An 18,442-nucleotide genomic window follows, 5' to 3' on the forward strand; every position below is an offset into this window, starting at 1 on the left:
AAACAAAAAAAATTTTTTTTTTCTTAATCTACAGGAGTAACTTGCTTTCATTCTGCAAGAACCTGTAGTGCAACGAATATTAGTGCAATGTTAATAATCACTTCTACATAATAAAGTAATTTCAATCAATACAGACGATACTAAGAATACAGGTGTGAAATACTTAAGACTTCTACCTAATCATAGCAGACAGAACAAGAACAAGCTAAACTCATAGATTAAATAAAGGATTCTATTCTAAAATCAGTATAGAGTACTGAGTTCAACAAGATGCACCTGAAGAAGGTGTGAGGTTACATCGGCCGAAACATTGTAAGAATAACATCTAAGCTGAGAATAATAGTCAGTGGTATAGCAACTATTTTTGCCACCTGGGGTAGCAGTATCAGAATTTTTGTAGGAATTTTTGACACCCCTAACACGAAACTGCGAATACAATATAAAAATCTCGTAATTTCTCTGTTAAAAGTGGGTTATTTATTTTCTTTATGGATTATACTTCCAAAATAAACTATTACAGTTGTTTTAAAAGTAATAAAAATATTTTTTTTTTTTTAAAACAGTAATGAATTTTCCGAACTCAATATTTTTCAATTTTTAAACTTTAAAAATCTATCAAAATTTTTCTATTGATTCTATTTTTACGATATTTTCAGGGTCAATGTGAAATTTTATGTTCTTTCCAATAAACCGAATATAATATTTTAGACAAACGTTTTTTTTTAAATTCACGCCCCCCCCCCAAGTGTCACCCATTTTCAACTTTCTCTTAAAAAGTAAATAATTAATTTATGTCGTGGAGTTTTATATATCACAAATTGAAGAGAAAAGGTCAATAAATAATATATTCAAATTTAAAACAAAAAAAAATCCCTTTTTTAGAAATTTACCTGTAAAGTCCGAAGTTTAAAACCTTATTTTATAAGAACACATTGTTTTTTTTGTCTTTTTTTTTTAATGAAACCTTGGTCCTTGCTCCTTTAATTGAAAAAAAAATTAGGGCTTGAATTACATTTTTCTAGGAGTTATAAGCTTGGAAAGACAGGGGGTCGAATAATTCACGCCTCTCATTTTGAAATGTCTATTAAAAAGTAAATAATTAATTTATGTCGTGGAGTTTTATATATCACAAATTGAAGAGAAAAGGTCAATAAATAATATATTCAAATTTAAAACAAAAAAAAAATCGCTTTTTTAGAAGTTTACCTGTAAAGTCCGAAGTTTAAAACCTTTTTTAAAAAAAAGAAACACATTGTTTTTTTTTTTTGTTTTTTTTTAATAAAACCTTGGTCCTTGCTCCTTTAATTGAAAAAAACAATTAGGGCTTGAATTACATTTTTCGAGAAGTTATAAGCTTGGAAAGATGGGGTGGAATTATTCACTATTTTCACGAAATTTCTGATACTGCTACACCTGGGGTGGTCGTAAAATTTGCCCCTACCCCCGCTTGTTATTGTTCATTAACCTTCAAAATTCCAGAAAGTCCTCAAAATATTTATTTTCATAGAATTACAATCAAGAATCTAATTTTAGTCCCAGACTTTCATCTTATTACAGTCTTGCTTGAGCCTTGAGCCCCTGGAGGGACATAAACCTTCTATAACTTTGTTGATGTCTTTGTAACAAGGAGTTCTTTCTTTGACGTGAGGGTGCTGGCCCCACGCCCAACCTTCCCAGAGTTACATACAGTGCCTACCCTTCCCAAATGGTCACCCATCTGGTACTGGCCAGGTTCAACATTGCTTAACTTCAGCAATCTGGCGAGAACTGGTGTGTCAACGTGATTGTGATATATTTATCTTATTACAATACTCCTATACATATACAGTCGTCATCAAAGAAAACCAAAGATTTTTCAAAACAAACACGTATAGGTTAAATCATTAAAAAAAAATTGTTAAATTAATTTTACCGGCTATGCTAACTGGATATGCAAACAAAGGAAACAAAAGATCTTTCTAAACAAAAACGTATATTTATATATTATGTTTACTTTAAAAAAAAAAAAATTTTGCGAACGTTTACAGGATTTCGTTATTGTGCTTTTAACGGATGTTCTTTGTATGAAATGTAAAATATTGGACTAGCATGATTTTTTTTTTTGGGGGGGGGGGAATAATAGTAAAATTGTGTTTACTTGGGTCAGCTTATTGTACTCGGATGTCGGACCTAATTTTAGACTGCTGTTATAAGTCCCAGACCTCCATCTTATTAGGTTTCTCACTTTTTTTTTCATTTTTCTTAAACTTTTTCTTCTAGGGGATGGGACATCCAACCAGATGTCTGACATTTACCCCTATTTTAGTGAGTCCAACCAAGAGATCTTTTCAGGATTCTAGCCGTCCCTTTCAGTGCAATCGTTTGTATTTCACTTGCACTTGGTTCACCGGGTATGCTTGCTATGTACTTTTTAAAGTTCTTTTTCATAAGCCCAGTTGCTCCTATGATGACTGGTATAATTGAAACGTCTTTTAATTTCCAATTTCGTTTCATATCATACATAAGTCCTTGATACTTTGTAATCTTTTCCCTCTCAACTCTGTTAAGCCCTGTATCATTGGGTACACTGACCTCTATTACGGTCGCTTTTTTGTTTGCTCTGTCCCAAATCACTATATCTGGTTTAACAGCTGCATTTTCAAGATATGTAGCAGTAGGGATTATGTAGTCATAGTGGATAGTGTAGTTGTCATTCCCAACTGTTCGTTCGGGTATATGTTCCCAGGAATTTTTACTACACTGAATGTTGAGTTTCTTACATATCTTCCAGTGAAGGTATTTGCAAACTCCGTTATGGCGATCTGTATTACAGTATGCGTATACATATACATCGTCAAACCAAAGATTTTCAAAACAAACACATATAGATCAAATCATAAAAGAAATCGTTAAATTAATTTTACTGGCTATGCTAACTGGATATGCTAACAAAGGAAATCAAAGATCTTTCTAAACAAAAACGTATAATTCAAATTATAAAAGAATTGTTAAATTAGATTAACTACATAAACAAATATAATAAACTTTTAACTCCTTATTACAATACTCCTATACATATACAATCGTCATAAAAAACCCAAAGATTTTTCAAAACAAACACGTATAGGTCAAACCATAAAAGAAATTGTTAAATTAATTTTACCGGCTATCAGTTTCGAGAAAGAGCGCTCATAGCTGGCAACGCTAATAGCTGGCTTGCTATAGAACAATTATATATTATTCCATGAAACGTTTCAAGAACTTATTCTTTTGTATAAAACAAGAATATTCAACTTAAAATATTGATTTTCATTGGACACAAAACTGATGCTACGGTTTAAAAATGCGTTTAAAAACAGTATTACACACATGAAACAAAAAAAAACATATTACGATCTTAAAAAACTTATTTTGGTATAAAATTTCAGATTATTTTGTTAGCTTTTTATCATTTTTTATTTTTATTTTTACCTCCCCAAAATGCTGCTTTCTGGCATGTGCACCCTGGGGCGGGCCACCCCTCTCACCCCCCCTTTTGCTACGCCACTAATAGTAATCTGAATAATCTAAATAATACAAACCAAGCAATAGATCCAAATACTACACTAAGGAGATCCTTGCAACACCCTCTGGCCCAGAAGTGGTGAGTCTTTGGCGATTGAATTATGAGTGACGAGACATCTCATACGACGTTGCCAAAAACCACCATGTGAGGACCTCTGTTTATCTGTTATGCTTGCGAGGAAGAATACAATTATTAATTATTTAAGACTTCTGCTCAATCATGATGAGTGGAGCGAGAGTAAGCTAATCTCATGGTTGTATTTTTTTAATGTTTTCGTCAGAGAATAAAATTTTTACCATTAAAGAATAAAAAATAATTTGTATTTGTTTCTAACAAAAAGTATGTTTTTAGAATTGCATCAGTTTGGGTCTATCCGTCACACCTTTCCATTGTTCTGCTTTCTATAATTCTAAATTTCTTTTTATATACACATTCAACAATGCTTCAAGCAAACTACTTCAATTTATTATTTTTGGTCCCTCGACAAAAGGAGAGTGGATTCACCTTTGTCCGTTCGTCCGTTCGTCCGTCGACTCTTTTCTCAATTTATAGAATGTAGAACAATGCAAGGTGTGATCGATAGACTCAAACTAATGCGAATTAAAAACAAATTACTTTTTGTTAGAGACAAATGCAGATTATTTTTGATTCTTTAATGGTAAAAATGTTATCCATATCATCCATCCAGTGTAGCCGTAGCTAAGACTGAACTCACTACACGAGTTTCTAATTAATAAATTAGTGGGTATTTATGTCCATACATTAAACAGCCAATAATTCTTAAATGAGTTTGTTACGTGGCCTAGACTGAATGGCGGAATATCACTATATATTATAGCAAAATGAGCAGTTGGACTCTGAAATAGAGGGGTGTTTGGGGCCATACGTCTTATGACTGTTGTTGTTGTTGTTGTTGTTGTTGTTGTTGTTGTTGTAGAAGAGGAGGAGGAGCATCATTCATTCTGAATGAATAAGATGACTAATGCTGACGGTTGTTTGTCCGATATTTTCTAGTCAGAATTCTTTCTTGAAAGACATTGGTTACTACAGGAGGGACCACATGATGGTTGCCAACATCCCTCAGTGAAACTGTTTCTGTGGAACAGACTGGATTCAAACTTGGCACATCAAGATTATCAGTTCATGTTGTTAACCACTTAGCCACCTACACTTCTCTGTTGTTGATTGAAAGAGATGATTGCAAGTGTTGCATTTAGTAAAGAAATCAAGTAACATTATATAACCTCTGTGATTTTGTTTAGGAAGAAAATTATTTTGTTATAACAGTGACCAAGATCATATTATTAGCACTACGGCAAGTTGTTACATATTTGTGACCCTATGCCAGTAAGTAGAGATTAAGTTAGCTAGTGTGAATTTTTACAAGGGTCACATTAGTACATGTAAGGATGATCATGATAGTCACGTTTTCAAGTGAGAAAGACAACTAAGTCTCTCTGTTGGAAGCTGTGAACAAGATGCGTCCAAATGATGTAGAAACTGATAATATTGGCGAATGTAACTGATGCCTTTGTCTGTTGCATGATTCATTTCTTACATTAATAACCTAATAAGTTTAAAAAGAAAATAATTAGCTATTAGTTTCTCTCTCTTTTTGAGTCCATTCTCTCCAATAAAGCCTTGAAGAAACTATCTTTCCTGCATGAGAAGTTTTGTCTAGCTTTATCAAGAACCACAAAATGACACAAATGGCATAATCACGTTGAATCACCAGTTCTTGTTAGGTTACTGAAGTTAAGCAATGTTGAGCCTGGTCAGTATCAAATGGGGGACCAATTTTGGAAATTCCAGGTGCTGTATGTTGGAAGACATTGACACCTCCTTGCAAGAGCTGCAAAAACCTAATGTCATCATCCCTAAAAGAGATATACATGCGAGTGGGGACTGCTTATGAATTTCATACTCCCATGAAATTTCCTCCCCTGGAGGAACCTGGTTAAACCCGCCTAGGGTTAGTGCCATAGTTCCATTTTTTTTTTTATATATACTAGCATTTCAGCCCGGCGTTGCCCGGGTGTTTGGAGGTGTATGTTGAGCAAAAAAAACAAAAACAAAAAAAAGCGGTCAGTTTTTTTAAATTTTGACCTCTTAGCATTTATTGTTTGGGGCTCAAATAAAGTTATTAAGTTAGATCCATGTCCAAGAAATCTATATCTAAAATTTCAAGTGTTTAGACCCAAAATTGTCGGAGGAGTTTGGTAGAGTTCTCAAAGGTCAAATCGTTGAACTTTGACCCCTTAATAGCCAAATTTCTGGCCGAAAACGGTCCACAAAGATTTTCCCAAATCTCAGCACGCTGTATATAAAATTTGGAGTCTGTAGACTTAAAATTCAAAGTTATTGCGTAAGAAAATGTACACACACACACACACGTTCACTTTTATATATATAATAGATAATTTCACGAGACAACATGGCCACTCATGAAACGATAACAAAAAACAGCATCAGACAAAGCAATAAAGACCAGTAAGTATAAACACGCACGTATGTCTGCATAAAGATTTGTATTTTATTTCGTTTAGTTATCGCTTGTGTATGAAAACATTACAAAGTGAGAAAATCAAGCATCAAATTCAATCGAAGACAACAAGCAGTCACAAACGCAATTTCACAACAGTGTCGTGCTAAACCTGTTCATTTTATCAACTAGCATAACTGGTGTGCTGAAAGTACACTTTATCCATATTTGAATATCTAATTACAAATGTTATCTTTTATGCAAGTAGAATTAATATTTGTAAATATTCGGTGATCATTACTATCCGTGACATAAAATATTTTAAAGGAAATAACGTTAGAAAATTAGTCAAAAACAATTTTTTTAATGGAAATCGCTCCAGACAAGGTGTGAAGCCACTTGATACAAAGAGCTAACAAGAATAAAAGATGATTATCGCAAAGACAGAAGCTGCCTATTGACCCTAGTCGTGAAAAGACCAAGGCTGTAGGTAGGAGGAAAACTGTGAGCAGGAAAAGAGTTCTGTTCCACAACCTTGCAGTTTTTGGAAAGAAGCTACCGGATAAGAAGCTGTATTACAATGAGGTATTAAAACAGCAAATTGATGAGACCACTAGATCAATGAGTCAAACGAGCGGGAACAAAGGAAGCAGAGAATAGATTAGACAATTTTGAAAAATACATGTCATAATAGTATTTTTATAAAAGACTGAGACTAGCAACATCACGTCTGATGGCTAATTTGCTCAGGACCATTATTTACAGAACTTAAAGTGCTTTTAACATCTATTGAATATTGACTATAATTTAAATATTAAATATTATTTCTTTAATGCAAATATGAGTCAAAAGAAAATTTTTATAAAAAAAACACACAAATGTGAGTAAGTAAAACAAAATAAGTTGTAAATACAAGTTTCGTCACATATTTTAAAATGAAGAGAAAAAATAAAAAATAAAATTAATAGTCTTCTTGGAAAAACGTGTATCACATTAAAGATCTAAGAAGAAAAAAAAAATTTTTAATTAAAAAAAAATTATTTTAATTTAAAAAAAATTATTTTAATTATTGATAAAATATTTTCGAACATTATTTGTTTTTTTTTTAATATTTTCAAATTAACTTTACAAAATGTTTTTGAAGATGTGCCAACAACAATTTAAAATTCACATGCCTGAACACATCAACTACAGACTTACAACAAGCGTCAACAAACACCGAATATATCCATTTTTTCTTTCTCCACGATGGGTTGACCCCTCAAAGTTAATACCACCAAAAAAATAAATAAATAAAAATAAAGCGAAAAAATACTAAAAAAAACAAAAACAACAGTCTACTTTGAAAGAGGTATATTAAACAAAAGGTCTCAGAAATTTTTTTTACAAAAATGATTTTAATCATTTAATAAAATATATCATAACATTTTTTTGATTTTCTAATATTTTCAAAATAAAATAAATTGTGGTTGACTAGTTTCCTAACGATATTTCTTTAAAAATAATTCATGTAGCTAATAGTAATGATTCCTATTTTACTTGCCGGGAAGAGTTAGACATAAGGTCGGTTTTTAATGTGGGGAAAATCCAGCTCCCCAAAAAGGAGCACTTTGGATAGGAACAAAAATAAAAATTGCCTCAATCTAGAAGTTTTTCTCCTCCACGACCGAGATCAAAAAGGGTGAAGTATAGTATCAGAACAGATACGACACTTTGCTCCAGGGAAAGAAATATCACTAATAATAATGTTTACCAAATATCCATATATTATTAAATTGTTGCATCCTTTCTTACAAATTGAAACAATTTTCATTGCAGTGTTTCATGAACAGTATCATACAGTGCATGAACAAATCACGGCCACTGCTGGATTATATACTTTCCGACAAATATAAGTTGGATATTGCCAAACCCGGTGCGGCTCGCTATGACGGAGGCCTTTTGAGAGGTGAGTTATTTGAGCATTATTTACCATAACTGATGATGCATTGTTATGTTTTTTTTTTTGTTTTTTGTTTTTTAATAATCAGTCACCATTTGTCAAACCGAAAAGCTACTAGAGAATAGGAGTTAATGAGATGTGTAGATTGTCAATTGAATGATGAAAAATATTATGAGAGGATTGAAAATTATTTATTTTATTTAATTATTTGCGGACTATTATCCTCATCTTCTAGTTATTGTTTCACAACGTTTCGGCCATTTATTTAAGTGGCCTTCATCAGAGATAGGAATGTCGAATCTCCCAACTGCATCCACAGCAATTACTACCTTCCATAGTTATTGTCGTCTCACCACGGTTTGGCCAACTAATCCTCCGGTTGGCTTTGGATCGGATTGAAACCACTATCTTCAGACAATGCTCACCTGGAACCGTAGATATTCCGTATCTCTATCCACTGATGAAGATGAGGATAATAGTTTGCAAATAATTAAATAAAATAAATGATAAAAATTACTCATCTCAAAAGAATTCCAAATTAATTCGATACGATTGAAAATGATGAACGGAATGAATAAAATTTGATGACGTATTAGGATGGTTTATGACAAGTATTTGTTGATATTGAATTCGAAGGCAACTGTGTTGTAGCCTGCAGACAAGCAGTTCTGTGCTAATGTGTCACACAAATGGAAAATTGTTGAAAAGAAACTCAGTTCATGGAAATTCCGTTTGATGTTAAAACACAGAAGAAGAAAGGAAAGTTCTTTGCAGTGGTGGTAGTAAGATGAGTTCTTGCTATGGATGTTTTACACGGAGCAATCAGAGTCGAGCATCTTCCATGATACAGCATAATCACATTAACATACTGGTTCTCATTACATCACCAAAGTTAAACAAAATTGGGCCTGGTTAGTACCAGATGAGAGAATACCAGATTTGAGAATACCAGGTGCTGTATGTAGGAAGATGTCAATATCTCCCTACAAGAACTGTTAAAACCTAATGTCATCATCTCCTCTAATGGGGATATCCAGGGTGGAACGATAAAAGTGTCACCCTAAAGAAAACGACACTACAGCTTTATTTTAAAACTTTTATACAAAAAATCAATTCAGGTAACTTGATTATGTAGAGCTGACATCTATGCAATGTAACCGCCTTCAGCCTTAATCACTGCCTAGATACGGGTCAGGAACTGGGAGCATGCCTTTTCCATAAGGGCCAGCAGATGGTAGCGATCAGGCTGGCTTTGGTATTGAGGCAGGTTATGTTGCTAACAAAGTATGACCAAACGAAGTAGTACAGTGGGTTCAGGTCAGAGAAGGATGGGAGCCAGTGAGAGAAGGGTACAAAGTCGTAGTACTCCTTCTGAAGCCAAGCTGGGTCTCTTTGGACTTGTGGGCCAGTGCCAAGTCCTGCTGCCACACCACAGGTTTGCTAGTAGCCACCTGATTGCACAAGGAGATCACCACACTCTTCAGCACATCCAGGTACACTTTGGTGTTGACTTTCAAGCCGACTTTGAAGATTTGAAAAATCATAACCGTGGCCGGAAACTTTGTTTTCATCACCCTCGGCAAATCCGTGTTATTCGTGGCAATCCAACAATGCATTTTGAGGGTGCTGGCAATGGTCCTGTTGTCATAACATGGATTAGTAGAGAGCATGAGTTGTACAGCAGTGCATCTCCGATCTCGCTTGTTGAACATTGTGTCACTTTCAGACATGATAAAAGGCTCCTATCGCTCTTGGGATTTGTACACAACTGGACAACTAGTAGATGGTCTGCAACAAAAAAAAAAAAAAAAAAAAGAAAAGAAAAACGGCTTTCATCAAACGCAAACGGAATCGTATTGTTTTTTCTAGGGCAACAATTTTATTGTTCCACACTGTACAAGGGGGTGGGGACTGCTTGTGAATGGGATATTCCCATTAAATTTCCTCATAGGAAGAATGCCACTTTGGAAGCGGATGTAGAAACAGAAGTGATTATCTCTCATTAGATTGCAAACAAAAAATACAAATAAAAAGAAAGGAAAAAAAAGAACAGTATACGAAAAAATATTAAATTCGCAATTAATATCTATTAAAAGTTTGCTTACAAAGAAGAACTGTATTTTATTTCAATTATTCGAACCATTGTTCTCATCTTGGATCTTGTTCTCACAAGATTTTGGTGGATGTAACCTCCGACCTTTTTGCGTGAGAATAACATCCAAGATGAGAACAGTAGTTTGAATAATCCAAATACTACATCTCAAGACTTCCAAAACAAAAGACCATATTGTAGTCTACAAGGAAGTAGTCCCATAGTAATGTGTTCAACAGAATGGCAGCTTTTGAAATGAAATTCTGTTCATGGAAGTTCTGCTTGATGTTAGGCTTACATGAAGGAAGAAAGGAAAGTTCTTTGCAATTGTGGTAATAAGACATGAATTTCTTACAAGAAAGAACTAGCAATTGGAACTCGTTCCTGAATCTTCCATGTAAAGTGCTTTGAGTGGCACCTCCCCAGATGTGGCAGCTATACCTCATTTTAAGTATATCTGACTCTGATATAGTTAGAGGATTGCATCAGGAATCAGGTACTTTCTGGAGCGATAGAATGATTTAATTATCTTTCTGACAATCCTAGCAACAGATTCGATATGTTTTCCATTTTAGATTTGGAGTGAAAGTCAGTTCTAGCAGCTTATCAAAGCAAGAGGCTTGCTCAAGAACAGATTCATTTATTTCAACTTGGGTAAAACAAAGATCTGAGTGTTGGTTGTGAAAGAAGAGCAGATTGCTTTTAAAGCCAGGATTATTTTCGGTGCCACCTCAAGGATCTATTCTGTGCCTAATCCCCTTTTTGATTTTTAAGAATGATTTTCCAAAATAATATTCACAGATTATTCATCGACATCTATGCAAATAACTGTCTAAACTAGCTCTTCAAAAGCATTGGTGATTAATATCATAGCGCTTCTTTTTACCGATATGGAGTATGAGAAAAATGTTTCTAAATTATTTCCTTCTTAACTTAGTTTTCTAACTTGAAAACTGAGAGACCCAGACGGACAGACATCAAATTAACATCATCTTAGATTATTCACAGTGTTTGGCCATGTCCCATCTGCATGGTTTCCAGAATAAGACTGACTGAAACTCTTGGTTTTCTCTTGTTCAGACACATGACTCATTCGTCATATCATAATCATTCAACTATGTTTTATCTATAGAGTTTGACCTGTTCTCTCACGGCTTTGGGTACAATTATCCTGCTTGCAGCTAGGTTATCCTGACATGTACTAATATGGCTCTTGCCAAAATTCACACTAGTGAACTTTATCGCTACTAACTGATGTAGAGTCCTTACTATGTAACAGTATTTGTTATCATCTTTTTTTAAGTATGTGTATATATAATTTTTTAAGTATGTGTATATATAATTTTTTAAGTATGTGTATATATAATTTTTTTATTCATATTTACCTCAACCAAAGTAAATTGCCACGGAAACGTAAGGGCTATTGTGAGTACAGAGACACTCTAAGTAGGGAGTTGAGCGGCAAAATATCTGTTTACTTTACACTTAAATTTCTGCATGTCAGTACAGTCAAGGAAGCAGGACGCAGGGAGGGAATTCCAAAGTCTAGCAGTACAAGAGAAAAAACTTTCAGAGCAGAAGGCTGTCTGGCATCAGAGGACATCTACAGAAAAACCATTGGATTTTGCTGTTTGTCGGGTTAAAGGGTATTTACGTTGAGGAGGGGAGCACCAGTGTTATGAGTTCATCAGAGCACATTCCATTAAAGTACTTGTAAAACAAGCACAGGAATGCAACATTTGCGGTGATTGGACACAAGTTGGAATTTGGTTGGCAGTGCAGGATCACTATTAGTTTGGAGACTCCTTTTTGAACTTTGTTCAATAGAGTAGAGGATAGTGGTTTATGCATCAACCCCATGTTACAACAATACTCCATGCATGAACGAACGGTCATCCTGTAGAGATACAGGATAGTGTTAGGTATGAGTATTTTTTCTTGTACATTGTTTGTATATTTGCATGTGTAGGATTCATGCATGAACTAACAATGCTCTCATTAAGAATTTTAAAGCACAACTAATCGTGAAGGATCCTAATGTGGGCTATATTTAGTTTAATTTAGTTTTAAACAAAGGGGATGAAAATGGGGTTGGGCAGTTCTTTAACAAAATTCAGATTCCTCCTTTTTTTGTGTGAAATCATAAGAAAACATTAAAAATCACTTAATAACAGTTTCTTTTTGAGTATTTTATAAAGGATTTTAGTGGTTACAACCTCCCATTTGAAGATTCAAATATTTCCCTGAATTTAAATTTCTTTGCAATAGCCATTAAACCTAAGCCTCAAATTTTAGACATTTACTAAGATTGCAATCATGTAATGAATTTTGATCAAAATTGGTATAAGGATTCTAGATGTAAGGTTTAGTATCATTATATTTTGATTTGATGTTTTATAAGGGGACATAAAAGTATTGCAAAACAGTTCTGTTTGGGGGGGGGGTAATTTTCCTTCTCCTGAGACGGGTATTCTAGTTATTATGTAAACTAAACAGTCGTGCACTCGTGCATACCATTTTTAATAATTGCTATTCATTTTTCATCTGTTTGCAGCTTTCTCGGAAATCATGAAACAGCTTTGGACTTCACGCATGGAGATTACGCCGACAGTATTCCGTAACAGCATAAAGAAATTAAATTCCATGTATCAAGGATCGGGGTAAACTGTTATATTACTCACACCACAACGTGTATGTGTCTTTGTGTGTGTAGAGCCATTACTACCAATTTCAAACCTTTTTTTTTTTTTTTTTAAACCAAGTATGATTTCGGTAGTGCTCTAGAGACCTCCATAGTTTTACACTTATCCTCTTTAGTCTTTCTTAAAATGCTGCATGGAAAAGCCATACTCATTTTTAACAGCAATAGCATAAAAAAAAAAAAAAGATACTTTGCATGTGTGTTGATCTGAGCCAAACAAAAATCCTGTCAGCTTTTTAAGAATCGTTTTAATTTTAAATCTGAAACCATTTATGTTGACACATAGGTGTTCTATGTGGAAACATAGGCGTCATGGCCACCGATGTGTCACGTGACTCGTGTTTATGTAAAAATACGTCTGACGAACTGCATGAAACTGAAACGAAATAATTATATGTGGGTCATTGTTAAAATTGCTGCTAGACGTATTAATAGTTTTTGTCGTCTGGCTTCTTCAATGTTGACTTATTTTTGGGTTTCTTTAATAAAAACTTCAATTCCTCTACAACTATCACCACATTCCCTTTCTTTTTGTTTTAATTAAAATAAAGATGCGACTATTTTTCCCTTTCTTCTTTCTAATAAATGTACTAAAGTTTGTTTTTCTTTTTGTTTAACTATTTTTTGTTAAGGATTTTAACTTAAAAACAGAGAATACAAACATTATATAAAAAAAAAATGTAGCTGTGACGAATTACTGATAACAGTAAAAAAAAAAAAAAAAATAAATAAAAGTCGACTAAAAACAATATACTACACTTACTTCACGCTTTCTGTTCTCGGTCAGTGGTGGAGAAATCCTTCCAGACTGAGATAATTTTTATTTTTCTTTGTATCCAGAGTGCCCCTTTTTAGGGAGATGGATTTTCATCGCCTTAAAAACCGATCTAACTCTGCCCTCGTGGGGAGGCAAGTAATTGGGAACAGTAATCAAATAAAAAAAAAACAATTTATTGACGTCTATGTCTCAAGTCACACTTGATAACAATGAAACCATTAAAAAAAAAAAAAAAACTCTATTAAAACGTCTTGCAGTAATCTTGATCCACAAATATTTATTTCGTTTCAGTTGTATGTAGTTCTTGCGTTAAGTTTTACATAAACACGAGTCACATGACACATCGGTGATCATGACGTCTACGTTCCGTCTCAGGACACGTAGTGTAACATAACCCATGTTTCTTTAATAAATATATCATTTATTGAATAAAAGTCAAAATTTTAATCCTTTTAAATTTTTAGAACGGCAAAGTAAGAGAAATAACATATCTCAAATTCGGGGGTGGGGGCTAAAGTTAACTATCAAACCTACAGAAGCTTGCCTAGGTTTAATAGTTAATTTATTTGTACTCACTAGGTCATCATCAGAGATTACTCACTAATAGTACCCTAGTAGTATCCCCTGGAATGTGGATGACAACAAATCTCCCCAAATTTTCAGTAATCCCAACCTCTTTCGATAACGTTTGCAAATTACTTTGCATTATCGCAAATATTATTATTGTTCACTTACTAGGTGTTCTCACACAGACCATCACAAGCGATCACTCACTGACAACGATCTGTGGTGCTTCCTGGAGTCTGAGAGACAACAAGTGTTTCCAGCTCAAAAACCAGCGCAGGTGCCTTCACGTTATCTCAACAGCTGCTTACCATTGATTTCACACTGGCATTAGCCATTGGCATTCATTGAGGTTTGAGTGGCAAAAAGTCTCTCCAAGACCCCAGTCCACTCTTCTAGTGGAGTTCTGGTTAATTCTTTCCCTTCTTCACAACTCTTTTGTGTGACGCCATCTAGTGTAGACGCCACCATTTTTATATGGGGGGAGGTATAGTATTTTGCAGTTTTGGTTTTCTTGGTTCCTTTTGGTCATGTTCTTTATGTTTTTGTTTTATTCATATTGCAAGTTACTAGTTAGTGTTCACAATTTATGTGGAACGATTTCTGCATTCTAAGATTTTCCTTGGGATTTCAGTTATTTTCATTATTGCTATCTGTTATATCTTCGGTCTGATTCCAGTTTCTGCCATTTTTTTTTTTTTTTTGAAGATTTTCAGGATTGTTCCTAGTACTTCTACGATTATTGGTGTTATCTTAACTTTTTTCATCTTCCATATTCCTTTCATTCCTCTGGCCAGTTCTGTATATTCTCTTTGCTTCTCTGTTCCCTTGATATTCACCCTGTGTTCTGCTGGACGACAAAACCTATTATCTGATAGAATTTTTCCTTTTTGCTTGGATGGGTTTATCTGTTCATACATTCATGTCCCATAGGATTTTGTAACTTCTGTTTCCAAGTACTGATACGGGTTTGTATTTATACCATTTGTCTGGGTGATCAAGATACTGTTTGCATAGTTCCCAGTGTATTGCCCTCCCCACCTGGTTGTGCCTCTTCTTCTTCTTCTTCTTCTTCTTCTTCTTATTATTATTATTATTATTATTATTATTATTATTAATAGTAGTAGTAGTAGTAGTAGTAGTAGTTTTCACACAGACTATCACTGAAGATTTCCTTTTGAGAACAACCTTTGGCGTTCCATGGAGTCTGAGTGATAACAAGTCTCCCCAGATTTCCAGTACATACTACCTCTTTTGATAACCTATGTAGATTATTTTGCGTTGTCACAATAGCTGTTTACCATTGATTTCTCGTTGGTAGCAACCATTGGCCATCACTTGAACTTGGGTGATAATAAGCTCCCCAAAGGTGCGAGTCCTCTTCGCACTTATTCAGTGGAGGTCTGGTTAGTGCTTTCTCTCTTCGGTCTTTCCATCCTCCTGGAGGAGGAGGAGGAGGAGGAGGAGGAGGAGGATGTTGTTGTTGTTGTTGTTGTTGTTGTTGTTGTTTCATGCTGAGTTTATACGTTTCTTGTATGATTTCCAACTTCTCTGGTTTGTTGCTATTTCACCTGTGCCACTCATCAGGATCAAGGCATCATCGACTGATCCCCTCTGTGCCTTTAATGGCTTACCACATAGCTTTTGGTCATTTTTAAATTAATCGAAAAATACTAAAGAAGAAAACCGAAGGAAAACTAAAATATTCTATAGGGATAATACTAATATAGATTTAAAAAATGGAAAAATAGACAATCCTTTGATTAGAAAAGGGATCACCTAGTTTTACTTATTAAATCCCTTTTAACTAGGATCGCCTTTTTTAGTTTGAACTACTTAAAAATAAAGAGCATCAAAAAAAATTATAAGAAATAAAAAAGGAATTTATTGGTTGATTTAAACGAGTGATGAAAATGATCCTGCATGGGTTTCACACTCATCGGACCTTAACTCCCTCCCCATATTTTTATCTTTGATGTTATCTTAAAGGTGATATGATTCAAAACAATGTCCAAGCTATTCCTGAACTGAAAAGGCTCATCACAACCAAAATCGAGACCGTCCCAAGAGAGGAGTGTATCAAAGTTATTAACAATTTATCACGTTATATTCAGGTGTACTTATCATTGAATGGCGATAAAACAAAAAAGAATTGTTGAATATTTATGACTGAAATTTGGTGGACAAGTCAAACATAGATTGGAGTTTACTTTTACCAAATATGGTTAGATTACAGAAAGGATAGTGAATTTTATTAATGATTCAATACATGGCATTTTTTTAAATGCGATTATCCTGTAATGAAAAATCTTTTGAATCTAACTTAATTTTACAAAGGTAGACATTATCCTTTTGATTCCATTTTTTTTTATGCTAACATGATGATTCTAACTTCATTTTCATTCTTCTGTTTTATAGCCAGGAAGACGCACACGAATTTTTCAACCATTTAATAAATGGCCTCCATGAAGAACTTGATACGACAAAGAAAAGAGAACCTCCTGGGTATTTGCTTTAATTATCTCTGTCAAATAATCATTTAGATTGGTTGGTTGGTTTTGGCCTATTAACCCAGCTCGACTCGAATTTTATAAAAGTTAAACAAGGAATAAAGAACAGTTTCAACAAATTTATACATTTAACAGATTTATATTTACAATATTTACAGATTTACAAATTCATAGATATCAAAATTCATATATTTAACAAATTATACATTTTCAATTGATACAAAATTTTATAAACAATTTTAATGTCTCCTAATATATATATATATATATATATATATATATATATATATATATATATATATTAGGATACATACTTGGTTAAAAAAACAAAAGGGGAAAAAGTGCTCAATACGTTAGTAGAGCTAAATATGTTTTTATTATTTCAACCGCTAGGATTTTTGCTTAAATCATTACAAATCGATAATTTTATTGTCTTGTAGATTGAAACAACTTGTAATGATTTAAGCAAAAATCCCCGAGGTTGAAATAATAAAAACATATATATATATATATATATATATATATATATATATATATATATATATATATATATATATATAATGGAAATGTATAAAAAAGAATACAAAAAGTGTAAAAGCTTATAACGTTTATTTATTCGTTTTCTATGGGTGACGTGCAAGAATACAAAATAATATTATGAAAAAATTTATAAAAATTTTTTTACAAGTACATAATTTTCGCCCGATCTTTCAGTCTTCATCGGTGTAGTGAAAGTAATGAGCATACACGGGGAAAAGGGGGAAGGAAAAGGAAGGAGGAGGTATAGCCAATGAGAAGGTGCCACGTCAGTTTCAAATACATATACATATATAAGTATGCACATACACACATGTACACAGTACATATACACATATAAACGAACAATTAAAAATTAAACAGTAAATAAAAATGAAGAAACGCGCCTTTAACTGTCCAATATTTTGAATTCCAACGATATTATTTATTCCAAGAGAGAATAAGAATTCAAAGGCTATAAGACATTATGAGGAGAGATGCTATGATATTCATTTGTAAATCAATCGTATTTCTCGTTCGAAAAAGAACGGAAACGTCGTTTCCAAATTTAAAGACAGAAACAAAACGCTCCTTTTTATTCATTTATATATATGTACATACACATACGTATACAAACAAATACTCACATGTACAAATATATACATATATATGCATATATACACACATAAACGCATGCATATATACATATACTAACAACTACACATGCACATATATAAATGTTTGCGCATATATTTACACGTAAAAACAGCTATACATATATACACAAGTCTACATAAGCGAATGTAGAGAGAGGGCCTTTGGTCTGATAAGGTGGTCTCTTTGAAGTGAAATTCCACTGAAACATGTATGCACATATGCAACCAATAATGTTTATATAATAAACAGATTATATACTGGCTCTGTCCTCCATTCAGCACTCTTTAATAATCGTGGGGTTTCATTGTTTTACATAAAGGAAACGAATCTATACAACCATTACATATATATATATATATATATATATATATGTATATATATATATATTGCACATGCCTGACTTGCAAACACACATCCTGTTGGACTAAGTTTTGGAATGTAGGGAATGTATTTTTGAATATATATATATATCCGTGAGAAAAATCAGGAATTATATATGGTGTTTGTTGACCTGACAAAGGCCTTCGACACTGTGAATCGCGATGCTCTTTGGCAAGTTTTAAGAAGGCTTGGTATTCCAGAAAACATGCTGAACGTGATCATTTCCTTTCACGAGGGGATGAAGGCCAGTGTTGTCTCAGATGGTATGATGTCTG

At 33.5% G+C, this 18,442-nt stretch overlaps 1 protein-coding gene across 3 annotated transcripts in view; it reads left to right on the forward strand.

Annotated features, from left to right (window-relative positions):
- Positions 1 to 18,442, forward strand: part of LOC145277888 (uncharacterized) — a 190,397-nt gene that overhangs the window by 135,673 nt on the left and 36,282 nt on the right. For all 3 annotated transcript variants that reach the window (XM_080129879.1, XM_080129881.1, XM_080129880.1), the window contains exons 4-6: positions 7,845 to 7,974; positions 12,615 to 12,720; positions 16,522 to 16,608. In XM_080129879.1, coding sequence (XP_079986005.1) covers positions 7,845 to 7,974; positions 12,615 to 12,720; positions 16,522 to 16,608 — 323 coding nt within the window. The remainder of the gene's footprint in view (positions 1 to 7,844; positions 7,975 to 12,614; positions 12,721 to 16,521; positions 16,609 to 18,442) is intronic.

The sequence above is a fragment of the Euprymna scolopes genome, chromosome 6 (genome assembly GCF_053919585.1).
Source record: "Euprymna scolopes isolate OS-2025 chromosome 6, ASM5391958v1, whole genome shotgun sequence".
NCBI lineage: Eukaryota > Metazoa > Mollusca > Cephalopoda > Sepiida > Sepiolidae > Euprymna > Euprymna scolopes.